The sequence below is a fragment of the Callorhinus ursinus genome, unplaced genomic scaffold (genome assembly GCF_003265705.2).
Source record: "Callorhinus ursinus isolate GAN/ISIS: 27379988/994484 unplaced genomic scaffold, GSC_fseal_2.0 scaffold1, whole genome shotgun sequence".
In the NCBI taxonomy this organism is placed as follows: Eukaryota; Metazoa; Chordata; class Mammalia; order Carnivora; family Otariidae; genus Callorhinus; species Callorhinus ursinus.
This window is the reverse complement of record NW_027397063.1, coordinates 125,627,381-125,643,276: the sequence shown is the minus strand read 5'-3', so window position 1 is coordinate 125,643,276 and position 15,896 is coordinate 125,627,381. Positions and strand designations below refer to the sequence as shown.

Sequence of the window (15,896 nt, the reverse complement as noted above, 5' to 3'; positions counted from 1 at the left end):
CACACACACACACACACACACACACACACACACACACACACACACACCACCCCCAATGGCTAGCTTCTTGTTGTCATTCAGGCCCCAGACTGTGTCCCATCCATAGAGAGACCTTTTTGGGCACGTATTGGAAGGACTCCCCAGGCACTGTCATTTACTTCTCTGTTTTCATTCTCTGTGTGGCATGTGGCACTTACCACTTTCTGTTATTTTCTTGTTTACTGTCTGCTTCCGCTACCAGAAGCAAGCTCTGCAAGAGTAAAAACCCATCTGTCACTGTGTCCCCAGCATCTAAATCAATGCCTGGCACATGATATAACAGTTTGTTGAATGAATGGGTAAAGTTGACAATATCACGCTCTCCATTTTACAGCTATGAAATCTGAGGCTTGTAGAGGGTAACTAATCTCCCCATGGTCACACAGCAAGAAAGCAGCACATCAGGATTCAAACCCAGGCAGTCTGTTCCCTGGGTCCACGTTCCAAAGCACTCTGATGTCTTGCTCCCTTCACTTTTGCTTCTCTGTTGTTTTATACTATTCAATCCACCTAGGCTGAGCCTCTCTCCTACACTTCTACCTGCCCCCAGCTCATAATGTTTTTTGTCTGTGCTGACTTCATGCTTGATTATTCCCTCGAATCTTACTTTCCCTCTATACCTGTCTCCGGAGCAAGATGAGGGGCTCCTTGTGGCTTTCACTTCCTTTTGCCACTCACCACCCACCAGGGCAGAGCCTGGGCGCAGGCACCTAACCAATACTGGTGGATGTGTTCCCTTGGAGGTGGGGTGAATCAGGTAGTCCTTCCTGTGGGTATGTGCAAATCCTGGGTTACATGACTCACTTTGGTATTTCAAAGTAATGCTGACCTTGGCGTCCCTGGCATTCTGCCATCCAGTTTCAACACCAGCTTGTTAGAGCTAATGCAAATTAGAGCTGCCACCATCAGTCACTATGATACTGCTCAAGTCTCATCCCTGTACTTCTGGAATCTTCTGCATACCACAGAAGCCTCGTAGAAGGCTGCACAGGCCAAGAGCATGCAATGATGGGGGCTTTCTATGAGGGTGGAAAACTAATGGAAACATCCCCAAATGTCCTGCCCTGAGGTCACTGAAGAGACTACTCAAAGCCTCCTCCTAAAGTTAGGGGGCATATCATTCCAAATGGATCATTAGAGACATTATTTACACTTTTTTGCAAAATACATGTATTCATCTCCTGATTAAAAAAAGAATAAGCCCTGTGTCTGGGCTTCTGGGTACAAACAGAAGAACATATCAAAGAAAGCCCATGGTAACCTTTAGTTTTAAGTGGGCAGCAAAGCAACAAAAAATATAAATAGTAGTTAGAAAACATGTCTTTGTAGGTGATTTTTTTTCTAGTTCACTAACACCATAGAGACTTTTAGAATACATGGTAGGGCCTCTTTCTCATTTCATAGGTGTTTGGTTTTTTTTGTTTGTTTGTTTAAGTTTTTTTGTTTATTTGAGAGAGCAAGCATGAGCAGGGGAGGAGTAGAGGGAGAGGGAGAAGCAGACTCCCTGCTCAGCAGGGAGCCCAATGCGGGGCTCCATCCCAGGACAACAGGATCATGACCTGAGCCAAAGGCAGAACCGAATAAGCCACCGAGGTGCCCCTCACATCATAGGTTTTAACTCCACTGTCTCACAATACAATTCCCGTGTGAGAATTTACTTCCAATTTGCAGAAGAGGAAACGGTGGTCAGAGAAGTTCACATCATTCATTCAGAGGAGGATTAAAAGTGGGTGTGACTCTCCTTGTTCTATCTTGTGGAAATCCAGGCCACCCGGCAAGTGCTGAAGGTCACCAGGTCTGCTGTAAGCACAAGGGAACGGCACTTAGCTACGGAGTCAGAAAATGCTGTTCCAGCTCCAGCTCGGGGCTGCCCTGCTCCTGGGACCACGAGACTTTGGGCACATTCCTAATCTCTCTGTGAGCCTGTTACCTTGTCTCTACGACACAATTTCCTTTCTTCCAATCTCACAAAGCCTGTGAATATGAAATTCACTGTGAATATGAAATTACCCATTTATTCAACAAATATGTATTGAGCACCTACTATGTGCAAGGCACAGTCAGTGGACCTGCGATATGAAGTGAACCAAAGTCCCTGCTTCAAGGAACTTCCGTCCCAAAGGAAACAATATGATATATATATGATTTCCAAGTGTTGAAAAATGCAGTAAAGGAAAACAAAACAGGTAACCTTAAAGAGTAATGGGTGCTAGGGGCGCCTGGGTGGCTCAGTCATTAAGCGTCTGCCTTTGGCTCCGGTCATGGTCCCAGGGTCCTGGGATCGAGCCCCGCATCAGGCTCCCTGCTCAGAGGGAGGCCTGCTTCTCCCTCTCCCACTCCCCCTGCTAGTGTTCCCTCTCTCGCTGTGTCTCTCTCTGTCAAATAAATAAAATCTTTAAAAAAAAAGAGTAATGGGGTGCTGCTTTTTTGACAGGGGGTGGTCAGAAGGCTTCTCTGAAAAGTTGGCATTTGAGAACAGACCAGAATGAGGCTTGAGAATAAGCCACACCAATACTTGGAGAAGAAGAGTGTGCAAAGCAGGGGGTATCAGCATGTATAATTAAATGCCAGAGATGAAAGCAATTCAATATTATACAGATTCAAGGGGCACCTAAGTGGCTCAGTCAGTTAAGCGTCTGACTCTTGGTTTCGGCTCAGGTCATGATCTCAGGGTCCTGGGACTGAGCCCCGCCCCCCCCACTGGGATCCAAGCTCAGCAGGGAATCTGCTTGAGATTTTCTCACTCCCCCTCCCTCTGCCCCTCCCCCTTGTGTGTGCACTCTCTCTCTAAAAAAAAATAAATAAATCTTTAAAAATATAGAAAGATTCAATTCTATTTCAACTGTGATGAAAGGTGATGAATTGTCATAAGGAATTTAGACAGGAGCTCCCTAAGCAGAAATTTAAAGCAGCCCATGGAAATAAATGTAAAGTAGATAAATGGCAATAGGTATAATGTAACACCCCCATGTACATGTGCACATGAGTAAAAAAGACAAAAATCCTGTGTTAAATACATCAATTACAAAACAGATTACTTCATAAGTGGATAGTCCATTAAATAATAAGCTTACATATTTCACAGGAGTTTTCAAGGATGAGCTGTTATGCCAAAATTGTGCTTTGAGTAATAGAGTAAATCTGTGCTCCTCACTGCCTCTCCTGGAAAGAGGTAGCCTCACACTTCTGGGGATTGGGGATGTGGGTGGAAGGAGGGTGAAGGAGAATGATCTCTTTCCTGCATCTCCATCCCCTAGGCCAACAACACAACACAAAGGTGTCAATGCCTACCAGAGCTTTAGGTGCTGGGTTGTAGCCAGCCTTCTAGAAACCCTGCCACAGCTCCCAACATGTATGGTTCTGCCTGGCTTGCAGGATACAACATATAATTCTAGGCATCTTCCAGAACCGAGGATATGAGACAGCAGAGCTTCACACGGATATTTACCAGGAAGGACTGACCAATACAGACTCCAGAGGCAAAGGAACTATGCAGGCTGGGCATTCTACCAGCTCTGACGTCACAGGCCCCCAGCACCCACCTCCCTAGCGTCCTGCCCCTCCTCCGTCCCAATGCTTATCTACAGCCCTTCTTGGTTTCTTGTCCCCATTCCTGCCCTCATGGGTTCTTCCCTATATTCCAAGAACTTTCACATATGCTAAATTCTGAAATATCAAATTCCCATCTTTTCTAAGATTTAATTAAAATTCATTTTATGAAGTTGTCCACACCCAACGACTTCCATCCTGAAAATGGCTGACAATTTTTAAAACTCGTTTTTACTTTAAGAACGTGTCTTTACAAACTACTACATGCAGCAACATGGATGCAGCTCACGCACATCATGTGAGTGATAAAAGCCAGATGCAAAAGAACGCAGGCCACATGATTCCATTTATGTCAAGTTTAAGAAAAGCAAAAGTAATCTCTAGTAATAAAAGAATAAGGGTTACCAGAGGTGGGGAGGAGGCACAGGGGGGCCTTCAGAGGTGCTGAAGATGCCCGACAGCTCCATCTGAGTGGCAGCTGCACGGCCACGTGCCTGTGTAAAAATTCACCAAGCTACATATGCTTATGATATGAGCACCTTACTGTCTGCATAATAAAATTTAAAAAAAAGTGACGTTTCTCTGAATTGTGCTGAAACACTGCTGTGTGCGCAGTCTTCCGCGGAGCTGTTTTGGGACTTCTAAACATCCCAGACAGTCAGTTCCTTACCTCTCTGGCACATCGGGCACCTTCCACAGCCTGAGTACGTATCGCTTTCATCTTCCTTCAACAAGGAATTCTAATGGGCCAGCACAGTGACCATTCTTGATTGTCAGCTTTAAAAGAATCAAGGGCATGCATCCGTCTGCCCTAGCCCAGTAATAAAAAACGCTTATTTTGTTTGCTTTATGGCCTGCACAGTTTCAATGAACTAGAAAAGCCTTTGAACATACCTCGCAATAGGAGTAACAATAAACATCAAATGAGAGCCATGAAATGTGTGGAACAAAATTGTCTCTGTAAGCCACTGAGAAGACCATCGCCTCCATCCCACATGAGAGTTTGGAAAGGGGATGCACAATCGTGCACTGGAAAGAAAATCTACTATGTGGGCCAGCTTTTCCCAGAGCAGCCACTGCTGCTGAGGAAGTTGCTTAACCTCTTTGGGTCTCAGTCCCCTGCTAGTAAAACGACCTTCCTTACCTTCCTCTTGCACCAGGTAGAAGCAGCAAATGACACGAGGTTTAACAATGTGGCAAAACACTATCAACAAAACTGCTGAGACCCGTGGAAAGTTTCCAGAAACGAACTAAAATAGTCATACGTGGGCTACCTGTATTCCTAGAACTTTCACATAATGCTCACCTACTCCATCTTCACAGTAAGTCAATGAGGTGGCGCCCGGACTCCCACTTCACCATGCAGGAAACCGAACCCCAAGGCTGTTACATGGCTGCCCAAAGGCACCCAGCACGGAGGGAGAGGGAGGAAGACTTTCCAGGTTTGCTGCAGTAGCCAGCCAGTCCACGTGCCTCCTGTTCTGCCACAGGTGCTTTGTGTTTGGATCACATTAGGAGTAGGAAACCATCAAGAGTAAGAAACCATTGACAATCATTCCCAAATAACTACCTTCTTCTCCTGGAAAGAGCAACAAACCAAATCAGAAGCCACTGAGCCTTGGAAATCCAAGTTTTACTGGCACTGCACACAGTATCCAAATCTTTCATTTGAGGAGATGTTCCGATCGTTCCAAGGTACCTCACATGAAACTGTGTTTTACCCTCAACATTCCCTATGATGGGTTAGACCTGTGGATTTACCTGACAGAAAGAGAATTAAATCCCGCCTATGTGGACAGGTAATCAGGTTTAAATCTGCTCAGTGGTTTTAAAAAAACAAAACAGACAAAATAAACCAAAAAAAAAATCAAAAAACAACACACCAGCACTGCATCACCAAATGCTATTTGCAAGCACATGCTTCCTAAAACAAAACACTCCTCAGCAGATTTTTGTTCTCTTTTGCCCTGTAAACTACTTTCTCAGTTACATAAAACTGCAAATTGCAATCTGAAGGCTTTGCAGGCTTGAATTTCCATCTTCCCTGAAAGTTTATGAAGAAACAATTAAATCTGGTCATCTTTCTCTCGGGCTTTTTGTATTGTGCCTGCCAAATGAAATATTTTTCCTATGTGTGCCTGGCTCCATGATATCACCTCTTAGAGAAGTCACCACACATGAAATAACTGTACGCTATAGATTTATGTGGCTAAAGACCACTCTTAAAAACACTGTATCTACGCTCCATGTTTGTGCTTTGCTGTAGCAATACTCTTTATCTGATGAGTCTCCAAAAAGATATTTTTAATTTGGTTTCTGTTTGCAAACTGTGAATACATACAAAGTATCACCTTAAACAGGTGCCCAGGGCAGGAGAAAAGTTTTTAGGGAGAAGGAAGAGGTCTAAGAACTGAACTATAGTGATGGATGCATATCTGTATACCTTTACTAAAAAGCATCTGACTGCACACTTACAGCTGGTGACTTTTATGATCTATAAATTATACCGCAAGAAAGCTGTTTAGAAATATGCCCCATGATTCACCAAGTGACATTTTTCAGGCTTCAAGTGTTATGCAAATTAACCTTAAAAGCATTAATTTTTCCAACGCTGCAAATGTATTCATGGTATTCACGGTCAATACAATTTTCCTCTAAAACAGGGTTTCTTAACTCTAGCACTACTGTCATTTGGGACCAGATAATTGCTGTGCAGTCTATCCTGTGCAGAGTGGGCTACTTAGTAATATCCTGGGCCTCTGCTCACCAGTTGCCTGTAGCACTTCCTCCCTCACACTGACAATGACCAAAAAATGCCTCCAGACATCGCCAAATATCCCCGTGGGGGGGGGGGGGGGCACGGCTCCTGGGTAAGAGCCACTGCTCTAGATTTTGACAGTTGAAAGAGAAATTTGCTCTCTGGAGGAGTGACTGACAAATACAAACAAAGGTGTTGGGGGCTCTCCCCAACTTTAAGACTTACTCTAGGTCCCCATTCACCAGCTCCTGGCTGGTAGGTAGGATAATTTTTCTCTGCCTCTGTCCTCTGCATATTCTACAATCAGTGTTACTTTTAGATTATCAACCATTATTTTTTTTAAGTGAAGCCTAATTTTATAGCCCATGTCACTCTCCAAGTGTGGCAGTTGGCCCAGAATCGTAAGCAACTGGCTTCTCCATAAATGCTCTGTGGCCACTGACTCTGACAGACAATGCAGCAATTACATTTACCCAGCATTAATCCAACACTTTTAGGTTCCAGGAACTTTGGAGGACCCTTTCTCTTTTAACTTCAAGGGTGAAGTTATGGTCTCCATTTTACAGAGGAAGTAATCAAGGCTCAGAGAAAACCTAAATGACTTGTGCCCAGGGTCACACAAGTGGCAGAGCTGAGATTCTCTAAATCCCACGTTCTTTCCTGACTTCCACCTTACCGGTGTACTCCCTACTTTGGGCTGCTGTAGGGGCTTACCACGGGCCAGCCACCCAGCTGGATGCCTCGTACATACTAACGCAGTTTAAATCCTCCCTGTTATGCAATGAGACAGTATTATTATTCCTACTTTACGGACAAGGAAATGGAGTCTGAGGTAAAGTCCCTGTCCAAGGTCACAGTACTGGATATCCTCAAGTCTGAACTCAGAAGCACATGCTCTTGGCCACTATATCGTACTGCTTCCTTTCATGTAGAAATGGCCTGTTTCCTTAGGAAGAGTCAGTGGGGGTTTTTAGTAAATTATTATATTAAATTCAAGGACATTGAGATTTGGCCTACTCATACATTTACTTAAGTTTCTTCTATAACACTAAAAACTCAATCCTGTGGACACCTGTGAGAAACCTAGAAATGTACTATGTGAAAGAATTCCCTCTACCCCACTGTCAAGAAGCAGTCAGGCTAAAATTTCACTACTACTATCTTTAAGAGCTAATCATTTCCTCAGCTTTCTCTTCTCTAGTTCATTCACCCAATCAACAACCACATCACTTAGAATCTATTCAGAGACAAACACATATCACATAATCACACAATTAAAAATTGTGATAAAAATGGGGTGCCTGAGTGGCTCAGTCATTAAGCATCTGCCTTCTGCTCAGGTCATGATCTCAGGGTCCTGGGATCGAGCCCCGCATTGGGCTCCCCGCTCTGCGGGAAGCCTGCTTCTCCCTCTCCCACTCCCCCTGTTTGTGTTCCCTCTCTCACTGTGTCTCTCTCTGTCAAATAAATAAAATCTTTAAAAAAATATTGTGATAAAAGCACTAGGAAGGAAAAGTAAGCACAAGGGGGTTCCAAACAATTTATATTTGGAAGTCTGGCCAAGCAGGTAAAGGAAATGCAAGGAATGTGAGATGTGCAGGAAGAGTTGGAAGTTAATTTGAAAGGGAGTCAGGAAGAGCTTTCAGTCCCAGTAAACAGTATGTGCAAAGGCCCAGAGGTAGAAGGGAACCATGTACGCAAGGCCCTGAAAAGGGGCCAGACATAGCAGTGGTAAGGCCCTGCAGCAAAGAGAAATTAAGGGTCCCAAGTGGAGGTATAACATGGTCAGATCTATATTTTTAATGATTACTCTGTGTCACACAGAAGAAAAGTGACTCTCTGAAGTAACCTTTGCCAGAACATAGTTCAAAGAACTCTACCCTGGATCCGGCAAAACAAGTTTGTTTGTTTCTTCTTTTTTCTTTTCTCCAGGGTGTGGTATACCACCCGGGCTGTGAACTAGCTCCCTCCTCCTCCTGTTCGGTTTGTGAAGTTTAAAGGCCAGATCTTTTATCAGGTCTGGGACCTGTTTTTCTTTTAATCGCCCCCAGTAAACTACTCACCTCTTTCCAGGTCCCTCCTCACTCTCTCACCTCCCGACTCCCTCCAATTATGCCAAGGGGCCCATGAGTGACAAAAGGTCCTTTTGGGGCTTTCTTAGGTGAAGGATAGAGACAAGCTGAGAAAGAACCACAGATCTGCTCTCTCACACTCCCCTCACACCCAACTAAGTACAGTTTAAAAAAAAAAAAGGCAAATCTGAGAGAATGTCACTCCCCAGGTTAAAATTCCCAGATTCCGCAATGCCTTCTTGGCCACACACATTGCCCTCCAACCTGGTGGCCTCAGCCAATGCAGCGTTAGCTCCTGCTGGCCCAGCTCCAAGCTTTCACAAGTGCTTTCAGTTTCTCCACTGCAAGAAGCTTCACATCACCCCACCCTGCACTACCAAGAGTCCTTAGCACCCACTGACACTTCCTCCAGGAAGCCATTCCTACCACACCCAAGCTCCAGCCCAAGAACTGCCCTCCTCTGAGTTCCAACACTGCCCTAAGAAAGCAGGTTTTTTTTCACGTCATTGTACATGGTTCACTGCCTACCTCCCCAGGCCCCAAACACATGCATGCACGTGCGTGCACACATACACATACACTCAGTAGCTCCAGGAGAGCACATTCTGGGTGTCATGGCCCCAGCATCTAGCACAATGCCTGGAACCTAGTTGACCTAGTTGGGCCTCTCTAAATATTTACTGAATGAATATTAACTGAAGTAATGAGCAAATGAAAATGGACACTTCCAGAGTCTCCCAGGAGCAGAAAGAGAGGCCTTTAATGAGAAGTTTCCCTTCCTAAAAGTCTGACTGTGAATGTGACCATGAAACACACAAAGTCACAAACATTAGAAGAGGCTACATCTCACACTCAGAAATCTGAAAGGATCAAAAAAAAAATCAATGGAGGGCACATAACAGGTTCATGGTTTTGAGGACCAAAATTTCAGGGAAGTTCTCAGGTTTTAGGGCAACAGTAGGCAGCTGGGAGAGAAGGTGTTCATCATGGGCACCCAATAAAAAGCCAGAGCAGGGGGCGCCTGGGTGGCTCAGTTGGTTAAGCGACTGCCTTCGGTTCAGGTCATGATCCTGGAGTCCTGGCATTGAGCCCCATGTCAGGCTCTCTGCTCAGCAGGGAGTCTGCTTCTCCCTCTGACCCTCACCCCTCTCATTCTCTCTCTCAAAAATAAATAAAATAAAATAAAATAAAAAACAGGACAGAAACGCTGACAGTTCCTACGTGAACCCATTCCAGCTCCTGAACGTCAGGTCCACCACGTAACTGAGCTTGTTTTCAATTCGGGGAACAGTTCTCCCTTCTGCCTACTATACTCCAGGTCTTGTTGCCATTAGTCTTATGTCCTTTATAACCACCTCCTGGCCCTTCACCCTTCTCCTTTTTTTGCAGTGCTTCAAAAATACCAACCACATATTGCCCTCAGAGGAGGGCAGTTTGCTTTCTTGGCTGAATTCAAAAAGGATTAATAATATATTGCCCAGGTCTGAATTAGGGACTTGCTACTGGTCACTGGACCAGCATCACATCAGCTAAGTTTGTTAGAAATGCAGAATCTCAGCCCCACCCCAGACCTATGGATTCACAATTAGCATTGCAATAGCTCCCCAGGTGATACCTATGCACCTTAAAGTTTGAAAAGCCCTAGAGCCAGATCCTACATTCGTTCAGCAAATATTTAGTAAACCCACGTAGGGTACACGGTAGGCATTCAACATACACGTGAGGATGTGAATGGTGTGGGAAAAAGGGTAAGCACAGACATTCCACTGAGGTTGAGAAGCTCCAGTAAATACTAAAAATGGCAACACTGGGGAGAGAGGTTCCAGCAGCATTAATAATCTTTACTACACCAAAATTCAGAAGTGGCCCCTGCAGACTGGTTGTGGGAATCTGGACTCTGGGAACTTGACCCTGTTTGCAGCAGGCAGGAGATATACATGGGAGGTGTGTGAGTGTGTCTCTTCCCCGCCTCAGCCACAGGCCGCAGGAGCTGACAAGGCCAAGTCCCCGCCCCCCTCAGCTGTCACCCTGTCAAAACAAAGCCGCTGCTGACAGCGCAGGGCCAGCCTGCCCCGCGGCCTCGGGCAATCCTCCCACCCCCGGAGCACGGCGCCCACATCTGGATCTGCAGCTGAAGGGCTACGGGGGGGGGGGGGGCGAGAGCTGGGATGGAAAGGGGATGGCAAGAAACGCGTGTCAAACTGAGTCGTAGTGCCCGCCGCGCTGGGCTGTCACCTCGCCAAATCCTGTTTACACCTCAAGCAGCTGGGACAGCGTTTTAACTAAACAAGTAATAATACAATAATGACGGGGCTGTCACCGCGCGCAGCAGCGCCTCCTCCCTCAGCCTAGGGCGCCGGGAGCTCCCGGACCCTCGCCTCGGGCTGTGCTCACGTTCCCACCCCGCGCGTTCCGCCCCCTCGATCTCCCAAAGCGCTGGGAGTCCTGAAGCCAATTTCACTCTCACTCCCTTCCACTCAGCTCCTCCCAGTGGGACACGGAGAGAGGATGGAAGAAGAGGGGACGCTCAGATCCCCCCAAAAGAGGTTTCCTTGGCCCTGGGGCGCTTGCCACTTAGTAAGCGCGGCTCCACTCTGAATGGTGCCTCTGGCGAACTCCTACAGAGCAACAAAGCCCCAGAGCAGTCCAGGAGCGCAGACGCAGAGGCAACTCCTTCCAAAGGGGAAGAATGAAAGGCTCCCGATCTGAGCGATCCCCTCCGTCCAACCCAACAGGACTCTTGTCCGAGAAGAAGCTAACTGGGCGCGGGCGACAGCAGCACTTCCGCGGTGCAGCGGCCCCAGGCGGGAGGCGGGAGGCGGGAGGCGGGGGCGGGGGGTTGGAGGGGGAGGGGGCGAGGGTCCCGCGGGCAGGGCCCTAGCCCCCCTGGGCGGCCGGGAAGCGGCGAGCGAGTACCTTGCAGGCGGAGTACACTCCGAGTTTCTCCAGTTTCTTGGCCCGCGGAGCCGAGCGCAGTTGCGCCTTCTTCACGGCGATCCGGGCCGAGCCGCCGCCTCCTGGTCCTTCGGCCGTGCCCGCCGCCGCCACTGCAGTCGCCGGTCCGCAGGCGCCCGAGCCCCCGGCGGCGGCGGCGCACGGGGAGCCCTGCGGCGGCGCGGGCGGCGGCGCGGGGGGCTGTAGGGGCAGCGCCCCGAGCCCGGCCCCTGCCCCGGCTCCTGCCCCGCCGCCGCCCGGCCCGGCCCCGCCAGCCTCGGACATGCCGCCCCGGAGCACGGCAGGAGGCGCCGAGTGTCAGGCGCCGCCGCCGCCGCCGCCACCGCCGCCAGGGTCTCCCTCTCGGGCTCTGGTCGCCGGGAGAGCGAGACCCTCCCCCCACGCCCTCCCGCCCCCTTCGCCCACCCCCCTCCCCGCCCCCGCCCTCCCCCGCGCGCGCCGCTCGCTGGGCTCGCTCCGGCCGCGGCCCGCGCGCTGATGGTGGCGGCGGCGGCAGCTGCTCCCCCAGGAGGGAGGGGACTAGCGGCTCCGCTGCCGCCGCCGCCGCCACAGCACACGCCCTCCCCCGGTTCTCCTCCCCGGGGTTCTACTCCGCGCCCCGGCCGCGGACATGTTCCTGGGGACTGCGGACTAGGGGTGCGGGCCGGCGGGTGCCAACCTCTCGGTGTGTGTCGGGCCCGGGTGGCCCCCCCTCCCCCGACCTCCTTCCCGCTGCCCGCGGGGTTTGTGCCCCCCCCACCCCCGCGCTTCAGCACCTAGCGCTCGCCCGCCAGGGGGCGAGGCCAAGCTCTGGGTAAGGATGAGGGAGGGGGTGAGGGTGGGGGTAGGGGGGCTGGAGCCCAGGCACCTGCTGGCCGCCTCCATCTCCGCAGCCCCCCCAGCCGACCCCCTGCTCTCCCGAACGAGGCAGAGCCTCCCAGTTATTTGTTCTTCCACTCTATTCCACCCTCTCCGAACAGAGACAACTTCCTCCACCCTAGCGGGAGCCAGACACAAAAAAATATTTTTGAAAAGAACCCGTCCAAGCTAATCCTTTTCTTTGTTGCTAATTCACCAAAATAAAGGCGTAATGTTTTCTATTTCTTTTTAAATACTTTTCTGTGCAAGTTTTTTTAAATTAAGAACGCTTTCTTCCTATAGCAGTGTCTGGATCCCATCTGCTGGAGGATAAAAAGACTGTTAATATTTTCTGTAATTTTTGTTTAAAAAGCCCTGGTAGTTAAAAAGAACGGTTGTCTAAAAGCACTGTCAAAATGAAAACTATTTGCAGTGGGAAAAGTTTGAATACAAAAAGTTTAAGAGGGCTCATCTCTGCATGGTGGGATTATAACCTTGCTATTTTCTTTTATATAATGTTACATAGTTTTCAAAAATTGATATCGCTAGCATTCATATTAACCATGAAAAAATTTAAGCAGCATCCAAAAGAATGAATGTTGATTTTGGCTTCACGCTTAAAAATTTTTTTAAAAAAACCTCGACTCAGCGTTTTCAACTATTGTTGAAAACTGTCGTTTTCATTGTTGATGACAATGAGGAGGGTGGTGTTTAGTAAGGTGGAGTGCACATTCCAGTTTTTCATTTGAAAGTTGTGCACTCTTGGTGGGCCTTTCTAAAACAGTTTTTAAAAGCCCAACGCTATTTCTCAGGACCCTTCACAAGTGTGTGCTTCCGTAATATGAGTCATAATTTTTGTGTAATATGGGTCATAATGTGCGTATTATCAAATTCTTTGCATGCCATGTAGCTCTCTGCCAGAGATGCCTTAAGGAATGTGCATTTCCCTGGAAACATTCCCCTTGCCATCCCGTTTTTCTGGTTAATTTTCTCTATCTTTTTTTCCAGATTCTCTGTGTTCTTTTGACTTTTAATGCAGAGCGATATTTTAAAATGAAAAATAAAGTTTGTATATCTAAACAGCGACATTAGACAGCACAAAAGGAAATAGCCTCTCCCAACTTGAGTCTAGCCTGAAGGGGGGCGGGGTGGGAAATGGCAGACTCTGGTCAGGTTCCATCAGGACAGTCTCTTGCGTGATTGGTATGCTTCACTTTAGCACTACTCTCTCCTGCTTCTACTGAGGTTTTGCAGATTATTAGCCATTCTCACCACACCAGGATGGGAATCTTTTTTTTTTTTAAAGATTTTATTTATTTATTCATGAGAGACAGACAGAGAGAGAGGCAGAGGGAGAAGCAGGCTCCCAAGGAGCAGGGACCCCGATGTAGGACTCGATCCCAGGACCCTGGGATCATGACCTGAGCCGAAGGCAGACGCTTAACCATCTGAGCCACCCAGGCGCCCACCAGGATGGGAATCTTAAAGGCTCTGATCCCCAGATCAAAGTCTAACATCATGATGGCAGCAGACATTGATAGGGATTTGAGTTCCATATGCAGGAGTTTGTCAAACCGATGGGATGGTCCACTTGAGATCTGTGCATTTTACTGGATATAAATTTCCCTCAAATATTTTTTAAAAGTTATAATATTAAACTCCAGTTAATGGTACTCATGCTGAAAGTTTAGGGTTACAGTGTCATGATATCTGCAGCTTGCTTATCAAAAAACAAAATAAATTGGGGCACCTGGGTGGTTCAGTCAATTAAGCAGCCAACTCTTGATTTGGGCTCAGGTCATGATCTCAGGGTGGTGGGTTCCAGCCCTGCAACCAGCTGTGCACTCAGCGGGGAGTCACCTTGAGGATTCTCTCCCTCTCACCCTGCCCCTCCTCCTGTGTGCCCTCTCTCTCTAAAATAAATAAGTCTTTAAAAAAGTAAAAAAAAAAAAATTCTCTCTCTCCCTCTTCCTTTGCCCCTCCCCCCTCTCCTTCCCTCTCTAAAAAATAAATTAGGGCGCCTGGGTGGCTCAGTCTGTTAAGCGTCTGCCTTGGGCTCAGGTCATGATCCTGGGGGGCTCGCTGCTCAGCGGGGAGTCCGCCTCACCCTCTCCTTTTACCCCTCCCCCTCCCGCTGCTCTTGCACACGTGCTCTCGTTCTCTCTCTCAAATAAAAATTTTAAAAATTTTTTTTTAAATTAAAGAAAATGAATTGAGGCATCTGTGAATGGGCAAATAGGCAGATGAACAGACTAGGTAATAAAGCAATCAGTAAAATGTTAATAATGGAATCTAGGTAGTGAGTGTAGGAGTGTTCACTGGGCAATTAGAATTTTTCTGTATGTTTGAAATTTTCCACAATAAAATGTTAGGGGAAAACCCCAGCTTTAATATTAACTCACCCATCACGTCCCCTCTCCACAGCCAGCCTCAGAATTCAGGAGGCAGGCTATTTCCAGAATGTTTTGAAGCAGAAGAAAACAAACTCATTTCAGTCCATCCTGAAAACTATCACTGTCTGAATGGTGAATGGCTTGTGACATCAACTGAACATTATTTTTCATTATTTCCCTGCTCAGAGCACCCAGATGACATACTGCCTTAGGCTTCAGGCCCACAGTTTCAAGGCCTATTCAAAGTGTGTTATGAACACCAGGCAGGGACATTTCAAGGGCAAAGGATTCAGGAGGCTTGTTGCCTCTTCATAATCAGGCTCTTCAGTAAGTTCCTGGGTGCAGAGCCCTTTTTACGAAGTGAGTACCAAGACAATAAAAAGCAATGTTTTGGTTTATATTTACAACTGTGAAAGGCTTTCAATCCAAAATGGAACCAGAGGGGGGCGCCTGGCTGGCTCAATTGGTAGAGTATGCGACTCTTGATCTCCAGGTCGTGAGTTTGAGGCCCATGTTAGGGGTAGAGTTTACTTAATAAAATAAATAAAATAAAATGGAACTGGAGTATATGCAATGGAGAATCTCACACATGCATCCTCAAAAGAACAGAACTTAAGAACTGAAGATGATTTCCTGTAAATGCCTGATTTATAGAAGACGAAGACATCTCCTGACCAACGAACATGCACTAAGAATCTCTTCCCATCCTCAAGCCAATGAACTTAACTGCTTGGACTCTGGATGGACTTTCTCCACCCCACCAGAAGCCCTCAATGGATTCACCTGTAGCTTGCTACAGCATCTGTTTCCTGAATGGCATTCCTTTGCTATTCACCAAAAATTCCATTTCTGGTCATTTGAACCTGCCTCAGTTTACCTCTTTATTGAGGTTAACACAATTTACTTAGGTAAGGAAGCCACAATTAGAAAATGAAGGGCTTGGAGAGTAGGAATTGTAGGGGGCGGTTTGACCACTGGAGTTTAATTCTGGCATATTAATACCATAGAATATTATGTTCCTGTTAAAAGAATGACCTTTATACAAATATAATAGCATAGACAGATCTCCAAGAAGTACTGTTGAATGAACCCTGTACAGTTTAATACCATTTGTATTAAAAACAGGCACACTGACCGGTAAGCCCAGTTTTGTATATGTTCAATGAGTGCATGTAAAAATGCAAAAGCAAGAGCAATGTTCAGAGAAATAGATAGCAAACTCTTAAGTGTATTTATCTTTCACTGGGCATCCTTGAGAATGAAACATTTTTCTTGGGATGCCTGGGTGGCTCA

General features: G+C 47.2%; 1 protein-coding gene across 7 annotated transcripts in view; it reads right to left on the bottom strand.

The window, feature by feature from the left end:
• The window catches only part of KAT2B (lysine acetyltransferase 2B), a 98,537-nt gene extending 86,788 nt beyond the window's left edge, over positions 1 to 11,749 (bottom strand). For 3 of the 7 annotated variants that reach the window (XM_073900757.1, XM_073900762.1, XM_073900767.1), the window contains exon 1: positions 11,335 to 11,746. In XM_073900757.1, the coding sequence (XP_073756858.1) occupies positions 11,335 to 11,637 (303 nt within the window). In that variant the 5' untranslated portion in view covers positions 11,638 to 11,746. Of the gene's footprint in view, positions 1 to 3,330; positions 3,488 to 8,409; positions 8,570 to 11,334 lie in introns of those variants that run through there. The other 4 variants (XM_073900775.1, XM_025882889.2, XM_073900782.1 and 1 more) reach the window with 4 other exon arrangements.
• Between the last annotated feature and the right edge of the window lie 4,147 nt (positions 11,750 to 15,896).